Source organism: Paralichthys olivaceus, chromosome 21 (genome assembly GCF_024713975.1).
Source record: "Paralichthys olivaceus isolate ysfri-2021 chromosome 21, ASM2471397v2, whole genome shotgun sequence".
NCBI lineage: Eukaryota > Metazoa > Chordata > Actinopteri > Pleuronectiformes > Paralichthyidae > Paralichthys > Paralichthys olivaceus.
In genome coordinates this window covers 10511874-10537957 of record NC_091113.1, presented here as the reverse complement: position 1 = coordinate 10537957, position 26084 = coordinate 10511874, and the positions used below count along the sequence as shown (strand labels likewise).

Genomic DNA, 26084 nt, shown 5'->3' with positions numbered 1-26084 from the left:
CAAGGAACTAAAACTTGCCGTTCAATTTGTGTTTCGAAGAATGAACTCCGTATAGTTCTGATGGTGATTTACTTTACAATCTATCTCACATACTTATTCATTGTTTGTTTACCAGACTATATTTCTATCCACATGCCACATCAAGCTGCACAGAGATAACCCCACACACCACAGTCCATAGACAGTGTGTAAAGATGGAGGACATGATGGCTCCGCGGAAGTGACACTAAAATCCCACGTCCCTTACATTAATGGTCACACTTATTAAATTTCTCTCATTTTAGGTAATTGTTACCGAAGTGTTCATTTTCCAGTAAGATTTGTTTTAATTAGTTATTTGATGTTTTAAAAAACGAGGTCATGATTGATACCTAATTGACGGTGAAACTGTGGCTCCATCCGCTGACATTTGGCATTTGGGTGGCCGGGTGTTTTGGCTTAAAGGGATAGTGCACCAAAAAGTGAAAATTCACCCATTACTCACCACTTTGCCAATGGAGGAGAGGATGAAGTGATCTTTATATTCAGTCTGTGATTATTTCATGGAAAAACAATGCACAGCCTCATCACATGTGTAAATAGATAAAAATATACTTTTAATTTTTTCTACTTCATTGTCTTGAAGGTGGCCCAAGTGATCACAATTATTTATTCACATATTCACAATTAGTCACTAACAGCTTAACATATTCCCAATAAACATATAACACACATATTCTTAAAATGTCAGTGAATACAACAGTATGTTCAGTCTGAATCTACATCTACAACATTTGGGAGTAACTCCACAGGGTCCTGAAGGTGAATGAGGAAGGACACCTGCATGGCCACAGACGATTCTCCAGTCTCGTCATGATTCCTGTGCTGAAGGTCGTTTTCTCTGTTGACCACTGATGGATGGTGCAGCAGAGATGCATCAGGTTGTGGAGACGCTGGCTGAAATTCCTGCCTGGAGATCAGCAAACACTCAGGGATCGGTGAACCATCAGGCAGTGCCCTCATCATTATGGCAGAGGATCTGTTGCGCTCTGGCACTGTGGCGATGGAGAAAGTATCTGCTCGAGAGTCGAGCACGGCTAGTCATTGTCCGCAGCACACAATCTCTGCCTCGATCCTCCAGCTGCGGAACTTCCTCCTCAGCTCTGTCCTCACCTGCACCCACAGACATTTCAGAGTTAATGTGACATTCTGTGACATTTTCCTATCTGATTAAAACTAGAGCCTCATTCACTGAGATACTGATCAATTAGCCACCTGAAAAATAAAGAAAGAGAAAAAAACAACAACTCTGAATATAAAGCAACAACAAATCTATATTGATCAATTAATTTTTCTTTCTTTACAATCGTGGGATGTGGTTTTTTTTTTTTTGACACTGTCATTGATTTTCCAGGGATCTCATGGATCTTAATTAGGAAAATGAAGCATATTAAGAGGACTGGTAGCTGTGAGCATAGGAGGAGGTATGAACTCTGCTGAGTGCCATTCTAGTAAGTCTCTTTATTTAAGTGCATCCTTAAAAGATCTGATCAGCTGCAAATCTCCATCTGACAACACTTCAGTGTCTTCTTCAGGGGATGAATTAAAATCACCCAATTTTCAGGATTATTAACAATATTTAAACTTTACACCTGTGAATTCATGTATGTTGTCTCTCAAAGACAGGGACAATAGAGCTAATGTCTAATCAGTGGCCTACCTTATATTTAAGTTAAAAAATATATGTACAAAAGAAATTAGAATGAGATTATATGAGATAAAGCACAAACCTCGTTATTGGCATAGCAGTAGAGCACAGCCACCAGAAAACCCTGCAGAGAGGCCAGATTTTGAGAAACGTCTTAAGTTCCAGAGACATGTCCAACATTCATCATGCATGAACACATTAGATAATGTCTAGTAAGTTAAATTGTTCTACTCCGTCTGACACACTATTAAGACCAAGCATTGATTCTTTTGTCCAACTGAACCCACCTGAAATGAATTGAGAAACAGGGTGAAGAAAACCTTGGTGTAGCGCAGAATGCCTGTCGTCTGCTCATCTGTAGCAAAAATGAATACGATCTCATGAATCCCGAACAGAGGAATGAGGGTGAGCGTTGCCTTGGCGAGCCTGAAGAGACAAATCAAACAGCATTTGTCATGTATATATACACACGCACCTATGACTCCTCCTGCCAAAATTCATCATTGCATTTCTATGATAGCCATCAGTCGAACAAATAACATCTATTAATCTCCTAATTCCACAAATGACTGTTCTCTTTAAAGTAAAAGCACAGTGTTTGTTTTTGCTGTAATGCTTTGTATCGAGCAAGATTACTGAGCGAATATTTTGAAAGGTTAAAATTCTGTCAGTTGCTTACATTACAATACATTACATTTCATTTAGCTGATGCTTTTATCCAAAACGCCTTAAAATAAATGCATTCAACCAGAGGTACAAAGCCAAGTAAGTACAATTTGCTTCAAAAAGACCAGATCACAAGAGTTACATTAACACCAGTCAAGAAAATCATTTAAACATACCAGCCACACACATGAACGGTAATAAAGCACATTCAGTTTAACTTTATGAGAAACATTACCACAGGCCAATAATCAGATCATTCCAAACAGGGCACTACAATAGTATATCATGAAGAAAAATATGAGACAGCTTGCCGAAGTTTGTAATCAGGGTATCCGGTCTGGTTGTTGGCTCGTAATTTGGAAAGGATGACCTTCAGGATCTTCATGAAAATCAGAAAGTTGATCTGTTCATCAGAAAATGCAAATATGAATTGCTGTATCATCTGCTGCAAAAGATGTTGCTATTTTAGGTCATATACTTTTTTTTAAAACTTAATGTCAGAAGTAGTTACACACAAGAGATTCAGGCAAATAGTGAGTAGATTATTTGTATCCTTACTAGTGATGCAAAAAGAATGGGGAAACGAATGATCCACCAGTAGCTCATGTTCTCATTAAGAGCCCAGCACCTGGAAAGAAAAACAGATTATCTCCATTGTCCTATATGAATCAACAGTGGTAAGAGGTCTACATATGAAGCAATCAGGCATCTGGAGATGCTACACACACACACACTCACACACACTCACACACACTAACACACAACACTCACACACTTACTCTTTGTTTTCTTTCAAGAGCTTCATCACCACCCAGGGAACCACAAATAGAAGCGGTGTTCCTAAAATTAAAGCAGCAACCATCGCAAGAGTGTAATTGAGAACTAACAGTGTACGTATGATTCCATGGCATCCATCTATAAAAGCAATACAAAGGGCATGCTTTACTGTCAAATAACCATATTTATTTGTGCAGGTATTAATGGCCACACAAGAGAGGGGAGTCAAGTGACACTGATGAAGTCTCTACTGTTCCAACGTGCCTGCTTTTTTGAATGTGAGCAGCTCCATACCTCTGCGATGCTTTTTGGTGTTAGGAGAAGTTGCATTTTAAAGCTAACAGCTTGCAGGTAAACTGCCGTTTGTTAATTTGGACACACACAAAGATGGAACTCACCCCAGCCAAGTAAGATGTAACGCAAGTATTTGTTGTTGTCCATGAACACTGATGCTATGAGCACCGAGTACAAATAAATGGCCTCTCCGAAGAGCCAAGAGTGATTGGCTAGAACACAGTACTGCATCATCACCTGTGCTATCCTGCAGCCAATAGCAGCCTGGACGAAAAGGACATAAAAAGCGACATTACTGCAAAAGTCTAATGTTTAATTAAAGTAAGTGAATGTGTCGGCTCCAAATATGATATATCCAATGGTGACATTTAGTGGTTAGCTACAGACCCACCTGGTGGCTGAGCATCTCTCTCACGTCCGTCTGCTTCATGATTTCTCGTCCCCAGTGGCGATCGAGCATGGTGTCCTTAATGATGACGGAAACAGCTCGCAGGATGAAGGAGAGGAAAAGGTTTGCGTGGATGTAGTTCCTGAAGCAATGCAGTTTCCTGTCAGGGGATATAAATAATGGATAAATATAATGTTTTTGTATGTATCTATTTTTCTCTTTCTTTTCTTGCAGCGTCCATTCTAAACTGTTTAATGATATTCATATCATTTCATTTTAAGCATCTCTCGCTGCATCCGTCAAAGAACAGGTGAGATGTGTCTGACGCGTTAATATGAGAGCAGAAGTGATTGCACATGTGTTAAGACAACTCACCTGAAGCTCAGAAGAATGATAAGAGCTGTGACGAGTGTGAAGAGGGACAGGGAATAGCCGACAGTGTACAACATCCTGAAGCTCACCATCAGTTGTTTGAACCACAGCTGTAAATACAAATCCACACAGGTCAATGTTTTGGATGTCAGATCACAAAAATAACTTCACTATTATACCATATACTGTATAGTAAAGTATAAACTATACCTAAGGGATATCAAATTTGCAAATAATAGTTTTCAGTGTGGACCAATTTGTGTTTCATGAAACATTCATGAGATTTAATTAATATCTGGTGTCTGGAAAGTTTATCTTTAGAAAAAGTGTGAGCTGAAAGTTATAACCTCATCACACCTCTCCTCTGTGGACACACTCACACATGATAAATAATTTGCTAATAAAGAACCCCAGATAAAAATAAAGGGATGGCATCTGGCCGTGTAGCATATCTGGCACCTACGTGCTGTTCTGGATATGTTAGAGGTTTAGACGTCTTGCTGTGGTTTCACAGTCTAAATGTCTCTTAACATTTTCCTCCAGCCAACTCAATTTACTGTCACAACTAAATCACAAAACTGCCTCAGAAATCAACCGGCTGTCTCCAGCTTCTACTGTTTCCTGTGTTGCTGCTGCTGCTGCAGAAGGTGGGGTCTAATGATGCCCGCCTGCTCTGATTGGATGAGACGACTGATTCCTCTCTTGTTACTGATTACAGATAATTGGTGATATGTGTGGTGGAGTAAAAGTGAAAAGTACCTGAGAATAAATGTAGTAAAGTACAGAAAAATATACAAAAGTACAGTAACTAGTAAAATGGATTGTGTTTTCAATTCCACCACTGGGATTTCAAAGCTCTGGAATTTGCTCCATCCCTTCACTTATGGTTAAGTGACATTTTTAATGACTCTGTACAAATGCAGGTTGGGGACTTGTGTATCTATAAAAACATACAAATCAAAATAAACATGTTTATCCTTCTTTTGCCTCCACACTCATTGTATATCAGCTACTTCAGATTGTGTTCTTTTCCATTTAGACGTGAGGACCTGCATCCTCTGTGACATGAATGACACAAGTGCTCACAGTTGCAACAAATTAAATGTCTAGCTGGTGACATTTTGGTTTGCCGCACCTCCTGAGACGTGACCTCCTTCTCCTCCTCACACTGGGACATGTCTCTCCACACCTGCCCGCTGTCATCTCTCTTCCAGAGGGCGTCAGAGCCGCAACTCCGACTCACAACTCCCTGCGACACTGGAGGAGAAGCAGTCAGTCGGTGCAATGTTATGTCAGTCATCAGCCGCTTATTTCTAATTAGGGTCACAGGGGGTTGAAGCCAATCACAGCATGTGCAGGGCAGGAGGACAGTTGAACAGCCTGGACTGGTTTTGATTGACAAAGTGAACATTTATACAGATGAGCCAGGGTCTTTCTGTGTGTGTTTTCTTCTGCTTCTTCCCTTGCATTTTGGGGTTAATTAAAGACTCTACATTTCTTTAGGTGGGAACATGAACGGTTGGACCTGCGATGTGTTAGCTACCAGTCGAGGGTGTACACCACCTGGTCACCTGGGATTAGCCCCACTTTCTCCTGTGACCCTCAAAGGATAAGAAAATGTATGTGTTTCATTTTTAGTTTGTCTATTCTGTCAAAGACTCATTAAGAGTGTGATTTACCTTTGTCATACCAGGGCAAGTAGAAAGGACACGAGATGTTGACTACAGAGCCGGCGGGAGTATCTGGCCAGCAGGCGTATTTGTCAAATGTCCTGTTGCAGAAGAAGCCCACTAAAAAGAATAAGAAGGAAGAATGACAATAATATGAAAACAAAGCCACGGATGTTCCTTTGTGATGTTATTTTAAATGGCATGATTTGAAATTTTCCTAATTTCCTTTTTCGAGTCAGTACTTGAACGAGGTTGCTCCATACCTTGAGGCAGCGGCTCATTTAATATCATTTTCACACAATCTTCTTTGTACTGGACCCACTTCTGATAAGTTTCCTCAAGGACTTTTCCACTGGCCATCTCAAACTGTAAGGACAAAGAGACACTTCAGGAAACATCCCTTCACTTTCATGTCAAATATTTTACAAAGCTTTCCTTGAAGAAATTTCTGGTGATTAAAAGTTCTGCAGATGAGTTACTTTAAAAGTCATCATTGCTGATCATTTCTTTGAAAAAGAAAAGCAGAAGTGGAAATTAAATCTAACCTTTAGCATTTTGAGAAATATCAGACAGGTCAATGCCATTATGTCTCGTGTCCTGTCCATCCCTGCAGACATGTTTTTCCTTATCGGAAAGACTGAGAGGACAAAGAAGAACAGAACAGCAGACAGAAAGTAAATTACCGACCATATATATATATCATAATAATAATAATAGATTTTATTTATAGGCGTCTTTCATGGCACTCAAGGTCACCTAACAGGGTAGATAAAAATTAGTATATATATATTTTTGTACCCCATCGTATGTCAATCCCAATTTTACGACGTGACAGAATTATAAAACATGTTTTTCAGTTGGTCTCATTTGTTTTAGGTTTGACACTATGGCCAATAATGGTGCCTTCACACCAGGTTAACCTGCGGCTCTCCTCCATACAATTCATCATGAGAGCGAGCTCAGAGGGGCTCTACGTTTCCAGCATCTACGGGGGGTCCCACTCCAGGCTCTGCCATTGTGTATCAACAGACCTAGAAACACTGATTTGATTTTCCTCTCCTGGTTGTTGGCATTTGATAGTGGTCGCCTGTGGCAGCTCAAGTAATGAGACCACATTGGGTTGATTTCCCTTTGCGTCCAGGAGTTGCCTCTACAGTGGAGCTCCCCCACTCTGTTAGACATGATGGCATCAAGTGATATGTCTTTTTACAGCTACAGTATGTCATTATAACAAGCCACTGGTGTGTTTCTAATTTCCTTTTCAACACTCTTAGGGAAAACTTTTTCACACTGAATTTTAAATTTTAAATCAAGGATATCCAGATCTTCCTGCAGGGCCAACTAAATTCCTTTATCCCCAACTGTACCAGACTTTCTCCAGCACTGACACAATGCTGTTAAGACACATCATAGGTCTGCCTATACGCAGCACTAGGTTTTTCCCAGGTTCAAGATTCACAACTTTCATTTAATCTGGTATAGCTATTCTATTCTATTCTAACGGTGGCATTCAATACTAGAGTCTTCATAAAGAGAATCAACAACAGCAATAAGCAGCTGGAGGGCATTTGAACACTTCCATAGTAAACACAAGTCCAAACATTGTGATAGCAACAGATAGTGGCTGCAGTTTTGTAGTTACAGACAGTTTTCACCACTTCAGAACATATTCTAAACATCCCTTCATGCACAAAATTGGCGACAATGATCATTTTAGTGTTTTTTCTCATTCAATACTGGTGAAATCAAGTTTTAAGAACTATGAGATGATTTACAGTCATGACAACTTTGGTTCAAATCGATACAAAAGTTTTCAATTCCATAACCCAAATGGCTCTGAAAAACATCTGGTCAAAGGACTCACTGGTTATCAAAACATCTGGCCGAAGAACTTCCTGGCTAACACTGCACATTTACATTCATGTTGATTAATGTGTGTTGTCTTAATAAACGAAATTAAATGAAATTAAAAATGACAGAGGTAAAACCAAAAAACTACAGACCAGACAAATTAGTTCAACGAAATGATGAATGAGAGACAGAGCCGTAAAAAAATCGTTACATTGATAAAACAGAATAATAAAAGCAAGTCAAACGCCACAGAAACCTTTCAAAAAGAGAAGGTTTTGAGGGGGTGCGTGATATTTAACACACATTCTCTAATGTAAGAATGTAAAAGCCCATCTCCTGCAGTGAATAAGGGACAGAAAGAGTGACTTACAGATAAATGTGGTTGTTCGGGAGGAGAAAGCAGCGAAGACGCTCCGTCCTGAGCGAAGATCCCTGACGCACTGAGCGCCTGAACTTGCACAGAGCAGCTTGATGCTGTGCACGTGGAGCCACGCACGGGACCCAGAGCGCGCACTCATCCGCTCTCCATCTTCTCATTTCATGATGCTGAGAAGATTTTACAAACATCTCGTCAGCTCAAACATCCTGCTGCAGCTCACTGTCCTCACAGGAAACTGTCAACGAGTCAACAAACAACCATTGGAGAGGTCACAGCTTTGATCAAGATCGATCACATTTCTATTCAAACTCCCTGCATTCACAAAGTGATACCTGCATTAGAGGAGCAAAACATCATTAATGAATATAGTCTGACAAAGAGGTCTGCAGATAACATTTTCATTATGAGGGCAAAAAAAATGACATAAGTAGAAATAAATGGAAAATACATACATTTAGGTAATGAAAAGGCTATTTATGAATGTGTACATGTTTGTTTGTTTCTTTTGCATGTCGACATTTATTTCTTTATTTCAACAGTTATTCATTTATGTATGTTTATATTCCTACAATGACTGAGAACGTTCTTTCACCAGAATGTAAGAAGGAAATTAAAATTCATCAAATCGTCTTCGGATGTTTGATACACGTGTGGAGGTGTTAAGAGAACATTGTGCCAATAAAAGTCAGTGTTGTTTCAGAACTCTCAATATTTTTTAGATTAAAGAGTTTAATTACAACAGATATGCAAATGTTAGGACCACCTACCTAATGAGCATACAGAGACAGAAATAAATACATTTGGAAATGCATAAGCAAATAAATACATGCAAAATACATAAAATAGCATTTTTAATGGATGAAATGTCTTTATTGTTCATTTATATATGTATGTAATTATTTATTCCTGCATTTATTTATTTACGTATGTATTTATTTCTAATTATGTAATTTTTTGTCCCAACATGTCAACAAAATTATACAAACATTTTGAACCTGGCTGTAATGTTCAGATATATATTTTGAAAATGTATGCAGATTAACTCTGGTTTAATGAGATCAATGAATGTATGTTTAATTTGCACTCATTACGTCTAATAAAAAAACAGATACATACTTAAAATATGGTACAGTGTTTGTATCTGGGGTATTTTAGCTTCTTTTCTGGATGTGAGGAGGAAGTGGAGAAATGTTGTCCATCTTTATAGACGCACAATCCCAAATTCTGAAGAGAATTAAAAAAGCTGGGTTGAGTAACTCTGATATTTAAATCTACTGTACAAAGTCACATCGCCTCCTGGAGTAAAGCAGCACAACATGATCCCTCTCATTTCCTCTCAGCCGCTTTTTTAGATTTTACAATTACGGCACACAGGTGGACATTCAGGGGCACAAACTCGCAGAGAAATTGGTTACGCTGCAGGAGTGTTCACATATTCCAACACACATTCTTCATCTTGCGATGACACGAACATATTAACTCCCAGAAATGTTTTCTTTTTGTCTTTAAATTAGTTTTTTTTTTTTTTTTACCTTTTGCATACATTTGATTCATGAGATCTATTAAAATGTAGTATATGAAGTAAAAAGACTCTAGAGACCCACATAATGGACTTAACCTGCACAAAATATTGTTTCCAACATCAAAATTATTTGAGAACGATAAAGTCAGACTAACAGTATGAATTGTAGTTGACATGCAGCCAGCAACGCATGAAGTCCAGTGTGGTGGGCAAATGATTATTCATGATTTCCCTCCACAATAAAATCAATATTTGTAAATTTGGCAACACATTTTTCACCTGCTAAGCATTTCTGACAACCTGTTGGCCATACTGGTTTTCAGGAATAATTGTGTTGCACGTACAGTGGGTGGACAGTACATGGCACAGGATGACACGCTGGTGAACACTGATGTGCAATGATACCATCAACCCCTGTGCATATAAAATATATATTTTATACATTTGTTTTATACAGCTATATTCATAATGTGCCATTCAAGTCTCAGTAGCTATTCACACACATTCATTCAGTTTCATACTATCACACACTATGACACATTGCTATGACACATTGCTGGTTCTGTGTCTTGCTCAAGGACACTTGAGACTGGTTAGTGGACGACCCGCTCTACCTCCTGAGCTGTCCTAGGAATGGAACACTTGTAGTGACAATTATGTGTAAAAGGATTAACCAAATTAGTCTGTGTACAATACTGCCAGTACACATCTTGAGAAATATATTTAGAAATATAGTTGTGGCTGCTTGTGTAATGCAACAAAAGTTGGCCATGGAAAGCAATTAGTCCACTTTTCAAACTTAAAAAAAAAAAAAGGGTTTGAATTAGAGGCAGATTGTTGCATGCTGGATGGATGTGTGTGTCTCTTTGTGTGTGTTCCTACAGCTCCTAATGTTTTGCACTTACAGCAAAGTAACTATCACACCCTCTGTGATTTGAACCATCTCTCCAGATTTTCTTTTTCTTTTAAACCACTCCAGCAAAATGAAACCCACAGAACATGTGAAAACTATGTCCCACCAAGCATAATGTACTGTCAAAATGCAAAAAGCTACTTTCACTGACATTGAATTTACGTGATGTGGTGCTCTTCTTTTCCTTTGCCCTGTGTCCGTAAAAGTCCTCAGTTCCTGTTTCAGCAGTGCAGAACCCCATGCTGGCATTATACAGAAGTTTCCATGGTTTAAATGACACACCAGCTGAGGATGTAATTTCCTTTTCCTATTGTTACATATTCCTTTGTACGACATAATTATACATGAACAGACCTCTTCTAACTTCCTGATGGAGCTTCCCCGCATTACATCCATTAAAAAATCTGAGAAAAGAAACTGTATTTTCAAGATAAAGTGAAAAAATATCCTATAATATTGTGTATTGCTACCTTAAAATAGAATATTGCTTTATTAAGTAGTTATATGAAGTTATTACAATGAATTGGAGGATGGTGGACTTATTAGCTCAGTACAGAAGAACAAGGCAATACAAAAAAAAATATTTTTAAACTTTGTATTCTGTTAAGAAATGCTGCCACTCCAATTATGCAAAAAACAGCGAGCTTGAATACAATCTGAATGTTCTGAGTGCATCCTGTGAGGATGCAAGATGAACAGTCATTAGGAGGTGATGTATATACACTGAATAAAAAATGTGTTTCATGAGAGAAAACCTAATGGTTTTGAACCAGGCAGACGGATCTCGGATCAACAAAACCTTTTAAATGAATGATGGTGGGAGTGTAAAATCTTCCATCTGATTCATGCTGAGAGCAAAATGACACATAATTGTACCTTTTGACGAACAAAGACTGCCCATATAATCTCAATCAATATATAAATATCCCTCAGCCATTAATGGATTTACAAATTTCAAGATTGTGTGCAAGCATACATTCATAGGCTTTCAGGATACATTTCAGATTTCAAAGAAACCGGGTACGGGTGTGTCCAAAATTGAGAATTTTACGGTCAGTCATTTTAGGTTTCTGTCACTTAAGGTAGTTGTTATCACACTGATGTATGGCGACATCGCTCTCCTTAACCATCCTTTCCAGCTCTTACTGGAGCATCCAGAGGCATTTCCCCAGGACAGATGGGATATATAATCCCTCCAGCAAGTTCTGGGTCTCCTCTCTGTTGGACGTTCCCAGTGGACCTCCAATACGACCCCCTCTTGGAGCCAGACCTGGGAGAGGAGCTCACTGGCAAGCATCTGGTGGCCTGGGCCTTGACCCATTGGGTCTTGTCAGGCCCTAGCCCAAAAGAACATCATGGAGTCTATACAACATGGACCCACCACTCGTGGGGAGGGCCATTGTGGAATGGTACTGTGTGAGCAGGGTAACAGACAGAGACATGGGACATGTTACCCATCTTAACATAGAGCATATGGTTCTGTTAAGGGTGATTTCGAGGGGTTTAACAATTTAGGAACCTCCACATTTTGCAGAATATGTTGTCTACTCTAGTAAAGCTAAGAACTGTGTCCTGTGAGCGACCGTACTCTTGCCTTTGCTGCACAAACTTGTTGCCATGGAAAACAGTTCTGGTGATTATGAATTGATAGATTGATTGAAGTAGCCAGTCAGATTTACCTTTAGCCTCTTTCAACGTTATTGTGATTAAAAGGCTAACACACCTGATGACACCAAGATACAATTGAAGATTATAATTTTCATTATGACAAACAAAAGTCTGACAGAGCTCAAATGTGATGGTTAAACAACTGTTCGTGGCCCTTAAATTTGAACTGAATTGAATACCTTCTATTATAATTCATTCTTCTTTTTGCCATGGATTTTTTTTTGTGTGAAGCACAAGCTTTGTTTATATAATTGACATACAAATAGAGTTATTATTATTATAATTATTTGATATTATCAACCAGATTCATTTTGCATCTATGCTTTAATGTTGTCTGAATGTGCTGTCTAAAGGGTTATTAGGAGACCTTGACTGATGCGTGGATCAATTACACATTAACATCTCCTTGCATTTACTCTTTCTTACAGTCAGAGCTATTATTATTTTTGCAATGGTGAATAGGATTTCACAAGTAAAGACCCACATCTTACACAGTTTTCAAGACACCGCCCAACATTATCAATAATGATGCACAAAAGTAAGGTCCTTTCCTTTTAAGTTGTGTAACCAACAATGTGTTTCCAATAAGGTAGACAGCAGCAAGTATAGAAGAGTTGCATTAAATACAAATTTGTAGTTGTGGCATACAACATCACAAAGTCATAACAAATCAAGAAAAAAGATTACTGGTGCAGTCCTCCTATATAATCCTAGTATGATAGTATCTTTATGTGTATGGCACTTATCTAAACAAGGTTACAAAATGCTTCACAAAAACCCATGGCAACACCTGGAAGAAATATGCTATGTGAAAGTCAAAGGCCATTTTATATCTAAACACCAGTCACTTGTGCAAATAGAGCAAATGTACAGAATAATATCCTAATCAAGAAGAATGTGGAGGGATGTGTAGCTCCATGATTATGATGCTTGGTAAATAGAAATAAGCTGCAACTCTACATCTCATCACGCTTAGTCTTATTTGTCATTTATGGAAATAGCTTCATGAAGACAAACTGTTGATTGTCATAATAAATATAAAAAAATACAGTAGATTAACCAAGAGTAATATTCATTACCATCATATTGATAGAGTTGAACAAAATTGCAGTTCACACTTGTTTCTGATAACACAGTCTCCATGTACTGTTTGAACTCCACCAGTGTCAGATGTCCACCACACAGCCCGGAGCGTTGGCTCTAATAGCATCAGATATGACCTTTGCTCCTGATTCACCGATGCCATTTCCCTGCAAACTAACATGAAAACATAGGTTGGTTTTTTGATAGCAATGAATCAAAATAAATCTCAATCAGTTAAATGTGCAGAGATGTAATATACGCTTTTTATGAGAGAGGTGCAGGAAAAAAAACCCACTTGATGTATGTCATTTGGTGGTTTCCCTTCAAGGCTGTTGCGATGAATATGGCTCCATCCATACCCAAAGAGTTCTCCTGCAGACTGATCCACACATACTTTTTCCTTTAATCTCCACTAATGTAAGAATACAACTCGCATTTTCTAATGCATGATGCTGGCTTTGGTGAAATGTTTGTCTAAAGGTCATTAGTTGACATGTTTAGTTTACGCGTTGGTGTCCAATTATATTGCTTGGAGAACTTCTTATTTAAGAATTTAACTTCTCCGATTGATTATTTTTGAGGCAAAAACTTTACCCTTTTCATTAACTTTTGAAATAACAGAAGAGCTAACCATATGTCACTTGCAATAATAATAATAATTGTGACAATTATTATTATTATTATTATTGGTGGTAGTAGTAGTAGTAGTATGTGTTTCATCAGGACTTACTTCAGCGACTTGAGGCTTCTGTTGCTTTTCAATGCGTTCGCCAGAGCTTTTGCTCCCTCCATCCCCACAGTGTTCCCACGAAGACTGAAACACATCATGGAAAAATTAAGTTCAAAAACTCCAGTTGTTTCCCTTAAATGGCAGAGTGTGTTTTAACAAAGGAGCAAAAACAGAGCGGTTAGAAAATCCAAGCAGTTACGGTGATGTAAAGGCATAAGAGACACAGAGGATTCTAAAACAGATCTTTCTCTTACTGGATAAAATAGATACAAAAGCCTGATTTGGTGAATCCATCAAATAACATACATGCTCACACTGAATCCAAATCATATATTTTCACATTGACATCTATCCCTAATTGTGAAGTACTTAAAGTAAGTGACATAAAATCACGGCAGAGAGTAATGCAGCAACGTCACTGCACTGGAAATCAAACATAAGACCAGAGTGTAATGATAAAAAAATATAAGGTTTGTTTGGGTTAATTGATACTCCGTCAAACATTCACTGGGAACCAATTGTTCCCAGAGAGACAGATGCTGGACAAACTAGAAAAGAGCATTGATGTCGCGACTCTGCAACTAAGAGACAATTTTTGTGCCTCACATTAAACTGAAGCGTTCATGAGCAATGAAGTTCACAGAGGAGCCACTTGTTCTTATTATAATATTTACAGTGTGTGCTAAGGTTACAATCATCTGTGCTGAGGGAAAAGAGCAGAACTTCCTTTTCTGAATGGAAGTGATTTTAAATAGCTAATTTATATTTTCTAAATGTCATATCACTAAAGAATAGTTTGATGCAAGTGAGAGCTTTTGACTCACTCTAAGGTTTGCAGCGTCTGATTGGTCATCAGTGCCTTTGCCATGGCAATGGCGCCACTTGTGCCCGCTGAGACCCCTTGGATGCTAAAGAGACAAGCTCACAAAGAAGTGAACATGTGAGAAAACAATAGAAAAAACAGTCACACACGAGGAAGCAAAATGTTCTTTTATGAAACTGCACAGAATTATAATGCCAACCATAATGTGAGGAGAGACACGTTGGTTTTTAGGGCTTCCGCGAGAAAAATGACTCCTTCGTTCCCGATAGAATTCTCCTGCAGACTGCAAACAAACACGCACAGTGTCAACTGGAAATAGTAATGCCAACCATTGAGTGAAATGTCACATAACCGTTTACTGGCTGATAACCCTATGATGTGTCAGAGTAATATTTGAAATCTTGCTGTGGATCAGCATAATTACAGAGCAAATAGTGTGTGAAGGTGTGAGAGCGAGGGTTGATAATGAGGCTGAACAATGGCAAACGTCTGGACCAATGGACTTACTCCAAGAGCTGCATTGTGCTATTGGAGAGCAGAGCATCGGCCAGAGCTTTAGTGGCAGTGGACTTGATGAAATTCCACTGGAGACTGTAAAAAGAGAAAGAAAGGCACATAAGGTTTGCACATATGGAAAATATTAAATATAGAGTTTAATATAAACTCATATTACTATAACTTTACCATATATATTACATTTTCTGCTACTTATAGCTTAAATCTGATTTTCAGAAGAAAAGAAATGTTTTCATCTTTGTACTGACCCAATTTGCTACAGACTTGTTGAAGGGAGGAGATGGGGCAGGGGCCAATAAAGAAACCATTAAATTTGGGTTGGTTAGGGTTCCTGTTAAAGGTGGGGGGGGGGATCTGATATTGTTTTTAATCACTTTCCTTAAAATATTATGGTCTTACAGTTTTTCTCATTCCTTTGGTTTTAGATTTTTATAACGTCTGTAAAATTGGGAGCTCCTCTCTTACACAGAGGATGACTGAAGCTCCTGAAACACATCATCACCACTACTTCCTGGGAATCATGGTGTCGTGTGACATCACAATGCCCCACATCTGCATAATACACGTCTAGTGGCTAGTCTGACACACCCCCTGACAAAGGGTATAACCAAAGCTGACATTTCCTACATGCACTGGAAGCGATGCATGTAAGAAATGGGCTAGTGGGCCAATCAGAGCAGACTGGGCTTCATCAAGAGGGTCTTTAAGCTACAGGAGCTAAAACCAAGCCTTTCAGTCAGAGGCTAAAACGAGGAGCTGCAGATTTGACACAAATTAAAACCATGATCCCGAATATGAGCATAATATGTCTCCATTCTGAGAGTGGGCACATTTTTTTGCCTTCGTGGAGCGTTGGCGCAGGTTTATGTGTGCATGTTTGCGTTTGCATTTCAAGCCTCACTTACTGCAAAGAGGTGAGGCCTTGATTGAACTTCATTGCACCTGCTATAGCTTGAACTCCTTCATCGTGCAACAGGTTGGCTGTGAGACTGGGACACACGCAGAGACACATGCAAACTCACACGATAAATAAATACAGTACAATAATCTCTCAGGTTTTGCAGCTCATCCTGCAAGAGCCCGAGGGACAATTTTACCAAAACCTCTGTGGAGCATCACAGTATATATTGCTAATAATATTTAAAAATTAGGAACTCACTCAAGGTCCTGTAGAGAGTTGTTTTCATGGAGTGCATGAGCCATGTTCTTTGCTCCCTCCACCCCGATCGAGTTCTCCCTTAAACTATCCAGATTTAAATATATAGATATTTGGAAGGGAAGGAGAAGGTTTTTCAGAAATCACAGTTTCCCAACAATCTTAATGCCAAAGGAATACTCATGTTATATATATATACATAAGTTCACAAGCACCATATGAGTAGACACACGACATATGAGTACACAAGTGACATGTTAGTTTACAAGCTACATAAGATCACAGCGACACAAGGGGGTTGTAAGTACACAAGCTCTATGTAAAAACACAAGCGACATACAATTACACAGACGACATATAAGTACACAAGTAACGTATAAGTGCATTTGGGAAATAAGGTTGTTATTCTTTTTGAGAAAGAAAAGGTCAATACCACTTTAAGGTCTTTGTAGTTGATGTGAAGTTGCAGCTTAGCTTAGCACTGTGTGACGCTGGGGAAAAGGGGGAACCAGCTCACCTGGTTGTCCCAAAACTCTACGTTTTCATACTCACTTTAAGGAGACAAGACCTCGGTTCAGCCTGAGTGCTTTGGTTAAGGCAGTCATCCCCCTGTTGCTGATTGAGTTACTCTGAAGTCTGCAGAATAAAGGATAAACACGACTGCAATGTAATTTGAAAGACAAACTGGTTCATGGTTTAATTCTGTGTGAACTAAATGTGAAGAAAATATATCAGCAGCAGACTTTTGAATATAAGACACTGACTGAAGTGAGAGCAGAGTGTGGTTGTGAGTCAAAGCCTCTGCCAGGGCAATTGTTCCTTTATCTCCAAGCTGGTTGCTACAAAGGCTGCAGATATAAGACAAACAGACACACAATAGGAGCATTGAGAATAAAGTTATTGACCTTGAGGAGCATTAAATGACATGAAATACTCTTTCAATGATAAAGAAGCTAGGGTAATCTATTGGTGAGCTAATGCACCCCTAAATGTCAATCTGTAAACAAAGCAGCTTTCACTCCTAATCCACTGGACTGAATATAAAAATATCTGCATAATTATTCCAGCTCAACAGAATGTAAAGCAGAGTATCATTCTGCATATTCATGATCTGCAAAGAGAATGAATATAAGAGTTACATCAGTTTGGTAAGAGTCCGGTTTGTCTTCAGCGCATCCGCAATCCCTTTGGCTCCTCCTGCTCTGACTGAGTTCTTCCGTAAACTGAATCAACACATCCATCAAAGATAATTTTACTCATTACTCCGTATATAATGATACAAAGGATGTGCAACAAACAAGTCAAGCCAAGGCCAGACTCACTTCAGAGACACCAGTTTGCGATTGCACTGCAGCACTTCTGCGAGGGCTTGAGCCCCTTCCTCCTCAATGGCGTTGTTCTGAAAGCTGGTGAGGGGTTCAGGATATTGGAGAGTTATACGGGCAGTTTGTTTGATTGTTGTGTACATCAACTAAGATCTACAGGAATCACACTCACTTGATTGATACCAGGACTTGGTTCATTTTCAGAGCTTCTGCCAGAAACTTTGCACCTTTAGAGCCGATGTTGTTGTTCCGGAGACTAAGTTATAAATAAGGGATTAGATGACACACAGCAAGGTACAGTAACAGCAACATTCAGAGACAAAATGATTGTGTAAAGAAATCCTCAAATAAACTTTAGGGAACAGAATCTTGGGAAAACTACTCCACTTAGGAATTACGTGTTTCTCTAAAATAAAGAGTGAATTTTGCCTTTTTCTGCTTTCCCATTCATTGATATGACTAAACAGCCTTAGAACAAAACTGTCTGGTGTAGCTTTATTGTATAATATCTTTTATCTGCAGTATAATCATCTCCGGCATGAATCTTGTAAAATAATTCAATAATATAGTGACAAACCAAAGGCAACACTGAATATGTTGTAATGTATTATCCACGAGTGCTGAATTAATTTACATCATTGTAAAATGTAAAGGATATGACAGGTTTTAACCTCTAGTGTGTTTTTCATTTTTATGAATACACCATTTCCACTTTTGAATTTAAAAAACCTGTGGTTGGTTACTTAATTGTAATGACTCATATTTCAAAGGAAACAAACAAGCTCTCACTTCAGAGAAGTTAGAGTCCGGTTCACCAGGAGGGCTCGACTCAGTGCTTTGGCACCTTTGTTGCTGATGGCGTTCTCTGCCAAACTGAGGGGGCGAAAAACAGGGGTTACAATTATAGACGGTATACAATGCTAATGATAATCACATTCATCATCATTGCAACCCAATCCTACGATCAAATAATATTCTCTGAGTGTCGATTACACCCTTTTAATCAAAAAGGCTAATAAGAAATAATAACTAATCAGGCATCTTGGCTGTGGCTGAGGGGTAGAGTGGTCGTTCTCCAACCAGAAGGTCGGTGGTTGATCCTCAGTCTTCTCCATTTGCATGCTGAAGTGTTCTTGGGCAAGATACTGAACCCCTAAATGGCCCTTCATAGATGTTGAATGCATTAACTGTAAATTGCTTTGGATAAAAGCGTCCGCCAAATGACAAGGAATGTAATGCAACTTCATTTGATACAGGTCAGAAATATTCAGCTGTAGTAATAGAAGTAGTAGAAGAGTAAGGGGTGGAAATGTAAGTGACACCTCACCTTATCCTCTGAATGTGGCAGTCTTTGGCACTTAGCAGGCTCCCCAGTAATTCCATGACGTCATCTTTGAAGTGATTGTTCTCTAACCTGTTGAACAGATTAAAACACTAGTTTCACACTCCAGTTTTTCTCCTGACGCTGGGGTTATTGAGGGACAGTGCAAAGAGATGACCTGAGGTTGCTGCAGTACAGCAGCTGTGGGAGCAAACATTTCACTGTGGCGTAGTTCAAAGAGCCTGTTAGGTTGGTCTGTTCACTGCACTCTGGAGACACGTGCAGCAGATATCCCAGCACAACACAGTGAGCCCGTGTTAATTTCCCTGCAAGGCTACCAAGCCTTAAATCTTCCTCTACACTCCGCAGCAGCTCTATGTGTTGCAGCTCCTGTAAACAATAAGCCAGGTTGACTGTGCGCAGGGACACCACCACACCCCCGCTGACCAAGAGGCTTTGTAAAAACCCTGCTGCCCAGGCCTTTTGATTACCATCATCTTTCCCGAGGGATAATAGCCCAGCAAGAGGTTTCAGTGCTGCTGGGCACAGCAGGCCTGTCAGAAAGCGCACAAACACATCCAAATGCCCATCTTCAGCTTGTTGTGCATGCTGAAAGGCACTTCTGAAGTGGTTTTGGAAACCAATTTTGGGCCAGGACATGGTGCTTTCCGAGAACAAGTCAAAGATTGCCCGCTTGGAGGAAACATGGTAGAAAGTTGCTGCAAGGAACTCCTGCAGAGTCAGATGAGTGAACCGGTATGTTACGCATATGGCCGTCTCCTCCCGAACAAGAACTCCTGTACCAAGACTGCTCTGAGTCAAGAGTAGATCTATTCCATAAGCCCTGAGGTCCTGCTCACTGAAGCTGTACTTGTGCTTGAGGAGCCCATAAAAGGCCAGTCGTCCAAGATTCCCAAGCAGTTTACGATTACTCCCATGAAGCTGCTCCAGTTTTACATTCTCCCTGCCTCTTGGTTCGCCAACCTCTGCTTTCATGGAACAGAAGTGGGCGTAAAGCTCAGTGCAAGTCCTTGGAAGGCTTTCTTGTGTTCCACTCTGCATGATGTACATCAGAGTATCAGCTACTATCCAGCAAATGCACGGTATGTAGCACATCACCATTAGAATCTTATGGGACTCCAAGTGTTCCCATATTTTCGTGGCAAAATCCCTCTCAGAGATGTGGTGGTTCAGGAAGATCTGGATATCTTTGGGGCTAAATCCTGGGATCTCAGTCACCCTGTCTACGAGTCCTCCAGGGACGAGTGAGGCCACTCCAGGCCTGGAAGTCACCCACACTGCGATGTCAGGGAGCAGATTCCCCCGGATGATATTAGTAACTAAGTCATCAATGGACACCTCTTTCTTTGGGTCATCGCAGGGTGCTGCATCAGAGAAATTTAAAGCGCAGCGGAATTCATCCAAACCTTCAAGTATTAGAAGTGTCCGACAGGACCTGCTCAGGACCAGACTGGGGTCTGTTAAATGAGGAAAAGCTGTTTTCACCAGTTTCTCGGCTGAAAGCTTCTCCAGTGAGTTCAGCTCAGAAAAGGTAATAGGTAAGACAAAGCTCACGTCTGTACAAATGACCCCCTGGCTCCACTGTCTGATGAAGTGTCGGACCCAGGTGGTCTTGCCGATACCAGCAACCCCAACTGTGAGGGAGACCCTGGGAGGCAAACTGACGCGGGTCAGGGGCTCCAGATGCTTGGTCAGCCCCAGCTGTCTGAGATGATTTCTTTTCCTTCCTCGAGTTGCACCCACTTGCATTAGGTCATGTTCCTTTTGCTGGAGGTCAGAGAGTCCATCGACCAGAAGTAAGTTTCTTGAGGAGATGTTCAGTTTGAGGCAGCTGACTGAATCTCTGTCTCTGTACTGCTCATACTGACGTAAAAGCACCTCTTTGTGTTCCTTCACCATGTAATCTGCAGTGAATGAAAATGACAATTTTATTGTTTGCCAATACATTAGAGCAGGAAATGGATAGCACTGGTGCAAATTACTTTACAATGTGTTACAATTTTACCAGCAAACATTTATATACTAAGAAAGACACTGAACAGCACATGAAGAGCAGATTGGGACTCAATATCAATATCTCAGGAATAGAAACACAACTGTTCCATTACTTGGGGATCTGATCTTCGACATGAGCTAAACTACTAACACACTTTGAACAACAAAAGGAGCCAATCCCATTTCAAGTCGCTTACCGTGGTTGATGATGAGCTGAGCCACCTCAGAATCTGAGCTCTCTATGAAACCCTGGAGAGCATCAGAGTCTTGGGTGTCCTTGCTAGTGATGACAGTTGTGAGCATGTTAACCTGATCCTGCAGCCGGCCTGCTTCCTTGATCTTGGTCTCCTCTGTTAAACTCAGCACATCCATCTTTCTCAGGTGGGTTAACATCCCCTCTAGGAAGGAGGCCGTAGTGAAGCGTTGCAGCTGATCCTGATGCTTTTGGATCCAGCCAAGATCTAAGCCAAAACAAAGCACAGTGCAGAGAAAGCTATTCAACTGGAGATTGATTTGTTTCCTACTGCCTCACATAACCAACAATATTGAAGGGCAGTATTCCAATTTATATATTTAGCCTTTTTGTACTTCACTTCTTCTGTTGCGTGGGCCAATCAAGCTTCACAATGACACATTTTCTGTATTCTGTGAACAGTCTATTATTCTTTTTAATTTCTCTTTTCCTTACCCAATCAGTGACTATATAAATGATTGGATCATGTCAAAGGATAACAAACTCCTTAACCCTAATACACTTCCAACTCTTTATCTCTGTTATTCAGTTGATTTGAGGGCAAAACATTCAACTGATTTAAAATTTCAAACGCTGGTTTAGTAATGATGAATTTCAACTTGCTTTTGTACAGCAGCTGATCTGTTCCGCAATTATCCTCAGTGGTTTTGAAACATACTGACAGGGTTAGGGTTAACCTCATAGATCTCTCTCCAGCCTTTTCAAACAGTACATATTTACCGACCACATACAACATGCATCAATTTCAGACAAAGATCTCATCAATGAAAAGTTTCACCCCTGCTCTGGACATCTGGATAAAATAAACACATTCAAAGGATTTAGATTATTTAATTTAAAACTATCCACACCTGAAAGGTAACATTTTGGCTAGTGTCCCTAAATTCTCCTCAGAATATTCAGCGAGACTCATCCCTTCTGGGTAGAATGAAAAAGCACTTTCTTTACCATTATGATTGTCCCATCCACCTTCTAGTCAGGACTGGTTGCCATTATAATTTCTCTTCTATTGTATTTGGTCTTTGCATTAATCGCTGTGTACCATCCTACATGCTTTTAAAAAACAAAAGGCAAAAAGGAGAAGATAAGAGTTTGGGGAAACACACCTCCTCAATCAATCTGTTGAGTAAACTCTTACCCTCTGTTTCTGCTTGTGAGGAGAGTGGACAGGATGTAGACTGAAGATCCACGTAGCAGTCATCCTGCCATGTGATGCGTTTGCTGCGGTCCAGGATAGAATCGTAATGCGCTGTCTTCTCCATGAGAATATGTGATGATTTCTTTATTCCCGAAAGTGTTCCTGTTTGTGGCTACAAAATGCAAAACTAGGCATTACTTAGTTACACAGTGTGCAACAATAATAAATCAGAAAATACAGGCTGTGATGAAGGAGGTGAAGAAAATACTAAACAATTCCCATTTATGTTGGAAATGTGAATACGTGTTGTTGGGACCTGGTATCTGTGAACCATAGTTGGGCCTACATGTGTAGTCAAAAGCCTGACCGCATGTCTCATTTGCTCTGAAGACAAAGGAGAGCTTCCAGAACTCAGTCTCCCAGGATGCTTCATCTTCACACATAGGTGGTAAAACTGCTTCTGGAGACAACTCTCAACCACTATAGGTCATTGTGTGCCTCATGACCCATGAGGTCACAAGGCCAATATAAGTCGAGTTTCCCCTCTCCTCTATTGCTCTCTTCTCTCTTCTGCTTCTTCCCCTGCTGACCGCTCCTGGAGGAGAAAGTTCTGCTCCTGCACTTCCAGCCAGGGAGACTTCCTCCCTACACAAACTCCTCAACTTCAAGCAGGCCTGCCTGGAGCAGACGGCTCCAAAGGCAGCGACGTGAGAGCCTGCCTAAGAACTTCAGCACAACTGGCCACAACACAAGGTGTGACCAGCAGATGCACATCAGGAGCCATAAATCCACAAGACCACTTCACTGGACTTCAAACAGCACATCCAAAAAGGACCTTTCACCCTTTTTTCATGGACGGGTAACACAACTGGGCTTTATTATTACGCTAGGCTAAGCAAAGGACTGTTTAACCCTATTTCTATTTCATGTGATGTTTATAAGTTTGACTTGTGTTGTTGTGATATTTGGTCATTTGTTATTTGAAAGTTAATGTTAGTTCTGTTATGCTGATCAATTTCTCTGCATGCATCTAACTACTTTCTTTATTTAACCTGGCACCAACACCTCACACACTCATCTCCACAAACTTAACACCTACATGTGATCTCAGCCACATGGTCTCACCACTCCAGGGGGCCTTTTGTCTTCATAGTGGCCAGCCGCCATTTTGAATCTCAGTCACTCACTCACTCACTCACTCACACACACAGACACACACACACTCACACACACACACACACGCATACTCGCATACACATCTGTATATAGTAAGTACACCTTTTGTTAGTTTGTGTGTTTATACTTTTATTATTCTCATAATAAATGTTTTTCTTCAAAACACGTCTTCATTAATGTTGCATAAGTGTGAATTTCGCCAACCTCTACACTGTCAAGAACTCCATATCCTTCAACTTTGCTAGCTATCGATGTGGTAATTTTGGTTATAGTTATTTATTTAATTATTAATCAGAGTTCCAAATTTGTAGTCAGTAATTTCATGAGACTTATTCAATATATTGGCTATCTTTTCCCTTCCTTTGAAGGGTGGTGCCCTGATTATTTCTCTGATAGCCACATTTATTGAATAATAATCAGAACAGTGCATTAGGTCTTATATGTTACTGATTCAGTGTGTCTGCAGAAAACAGCACCTGCCCATTAAATATGTTACTGCAGTGTGCAGATCATTTTGTTCTACAAGGTCTATTCTATACTGCTGCAGGATTTGATGAACAGGCTCAAGCACTGAAACTCTTGAGTAATTGGACAGATGGCCTTAACAATGACTAACAATAGCACTCATACAGGTATGTATCATCAGGGCAGTGAACCACTTTCAAATGCAACTTAACGAGTGTAGCAAAAAAACAGGGTCTTTTCTATGGTAAAGAAAACAATTCATACAATTTAGATATAACACACCAATGAAAACATCACTAGGATTATTTGAAAATGTTTTATATAGGTTTCAAGTTACACTGGTGCAAATTTTATTTCTGAAATAAGATTATCCTGTCAATCTCAGTGCTGAAAGTAATCTATTACATTCTAATGGACGCATGTGAGCCACAAAAACATCTATTGTGCTACTTATTTGTTTCAATTCTGCATTTAAAGCAATTAATTGTGTCCATTTTATTAGCAGGTTAGAGGGTGTAGGTCTGATTTTCTGCCCACTTCTTAGTTTCCCTTCCCTTGATCAGGGAAATGCAAGACATCCCAAACCAATAGGAATGATACAGGTCAGGGGGAGTCAGTCTGTCCACATCCATACGGTTGTGAAAAGAGACCAGATTTATTTATATAGCAGATTAAAAACACCATGAGTTCAGTTGCTCTGAAGTCATGGCGAAGGAAAAACAACACTTAATGAGAACAAGTGAGGGATGACCATGAGTGTGCTGGACCTATAAACAGCCTCCTGCTATTTTCAAATGATTCCGCAGCCTTGATTAAAATTGCATTAATGATATTTCCACTCTTCAGACTTTCCCCATCAGACTGTTTGTTACAGATAACTGTGCTCTGCTGACTGACCTTTATTTCACCCCTTCCACCCATGTTAGAAATGGTGCAGAAACAAAGCAAATTAGTGGGACGGTTGTCTCTGCATATTCACAAACCTGCAGTGGGGGAACTGCAAAGATGAATTTAAATTATGTTGAGGAGGTTTTACTGAGACAACCTGAAAATGTCAGATGCCTTCCTGTGTGGTTTTGGCGCTGATCATGTAACTTCTCGCAAAGGAAGTCAATTCAGAAACCCAGACCTCAATTGTAGCTTGCTAGGTTCCCTTTTCAAGCACTTGGGTTACTGTGAATGTTTGTTGAGGAAAGTGCTAAATAGTTGAAATCATGTTTAACGTCCCAGTAAACATGAGGGAGCAAGTAAAATCACACGATTGTCATTATCAGCAACACACAAAAAATGAATATTAGTATCATGTGCATGATGCAAGTATATCAGCATTACACTGTAAAGAAAATGGCCGAGCAGATCTGTTGTAAATGAATAAGACATGAGTAAGTTATGAGGTAAATTCATGTCGAAAGCTATGGCAAAGAAAATGAAACACAGTTTATTTTATTCCCTTTTCATTGGACTGAAAGTATTTGAAATCGGATTAAAAATAATAAAATAAGAAACTTGTGTAACTCACCACAGGTTTTTTGAGGTTGTCTGTTGGTATCAAAATATTTAAAATGTGGCCCATACAGATGTTTTTGGTGGTAATGCCATAATTCTCATGAAAGCATCCGCTGGACAATCAGCAATTGGACGAGTGCTCAGAAACGTGTTACAAATTCTCAGCCGCTGAAGTCGTCACAGCTCAGTTCTGTCTCTGGCGATACTGTGTCAGGCTGCAGCTCCTTCCTGTCTATCTGAGCCGCTTTCCTGTGCTGCGGTAAATAGTTGAAGAGTGAACAGACAGAATGAAATGGTGTTTTGTACTGAGGCACGTAATGACACACTCCTTTAAACCACAAACAGCGCTAAACCACATGTCAATCTTCTCTTGTTTTTGCACAACTACT

At 39.8% G+C, this 26084-nt stretch overlaps 2 protein-coding genes across 3 annotated transcripts; both read right to left on the bottom strand.

The window, feature by feature from the left end:
- Positions 1-573: 573 nt before the first annotated feature.
- Positions 574-10420, bottom strand: LOC109626835 (glucagon-like peptide 1 receptor). The gene is made up of 14 exons (XM_020083022.2): positions 8076-10420; positions 6400-6491; positions 6118-6220; positions 5864-5974; positions 5320-5441; positions 4188-4294; positions 3816-3972; positions 3529-3688; positions 3133-3193; positions 2912-2981; positions 2665-2756; positions 1975-2113; positions 1770-1811; positions 574-1152 (listed from the first exon to the last, which is right to left on the bottom strand). Exons 1-14 carry the CDS (start codon positions 8221-8223, stop codon positions 1081-1083), a joined length of 1476 nt encoding a protein of 491 aa, XP_019938581.2. The 5' UTR covers positions 8224-10420; the 3' UTR covers positions 574-1080.
- Positions 10421-10980: 560 nt separating this feature from the next.
- Positions 10981-25999, bottom strand: nlrc3 (NLR family, CARD domain containing 3). Of its 2 annotated transcripts, XM_069517156.1 has the most exons (20): positions 25709-25968; positions 22549-22720; positions 22359-22463; positions 21355-21618; positions 19320-21066; positions 19148-19234; positions 18610-18693; positions 17993-18076; positions 17818-17901; positions 17635-17718; positions 17260-17343; positions 17048-17131; positions 16499-16582; positions 16245-16328; positions 15331-15414; positions 15023-15106; positions 14825-14908; positions 14001-14084; positions 13566-13649; positions 10981-13444 (listed from the first exon to the last, which is right to left on the bottom strand). In XM_069517156.1, the coding sequence occupies exons 4-20, from the start codon at positions 21548-21550 to the stop codon at positions 13354-13356; spliced, it is 3213 nt and encodes a 1070-aa protein (XP_069373257.1). In that variant the 5' UTR covers positions 21551-21618; positions 22359-22463; positions 22549-22720; positions 25709-25968; the 3' UTR covers positions 10981-13353. The 2 variants fall into 2 exon arrangements, with proteins under 2 accessions (XP_069373257.1, XP_019938515.2); XM_020082956.2 differs by lacking the exon at positions 22359-22463 and having other exon boundaries at positions 25709-25999.
- Positions 26000-26084: the final 85 nt, after the last annotated feature.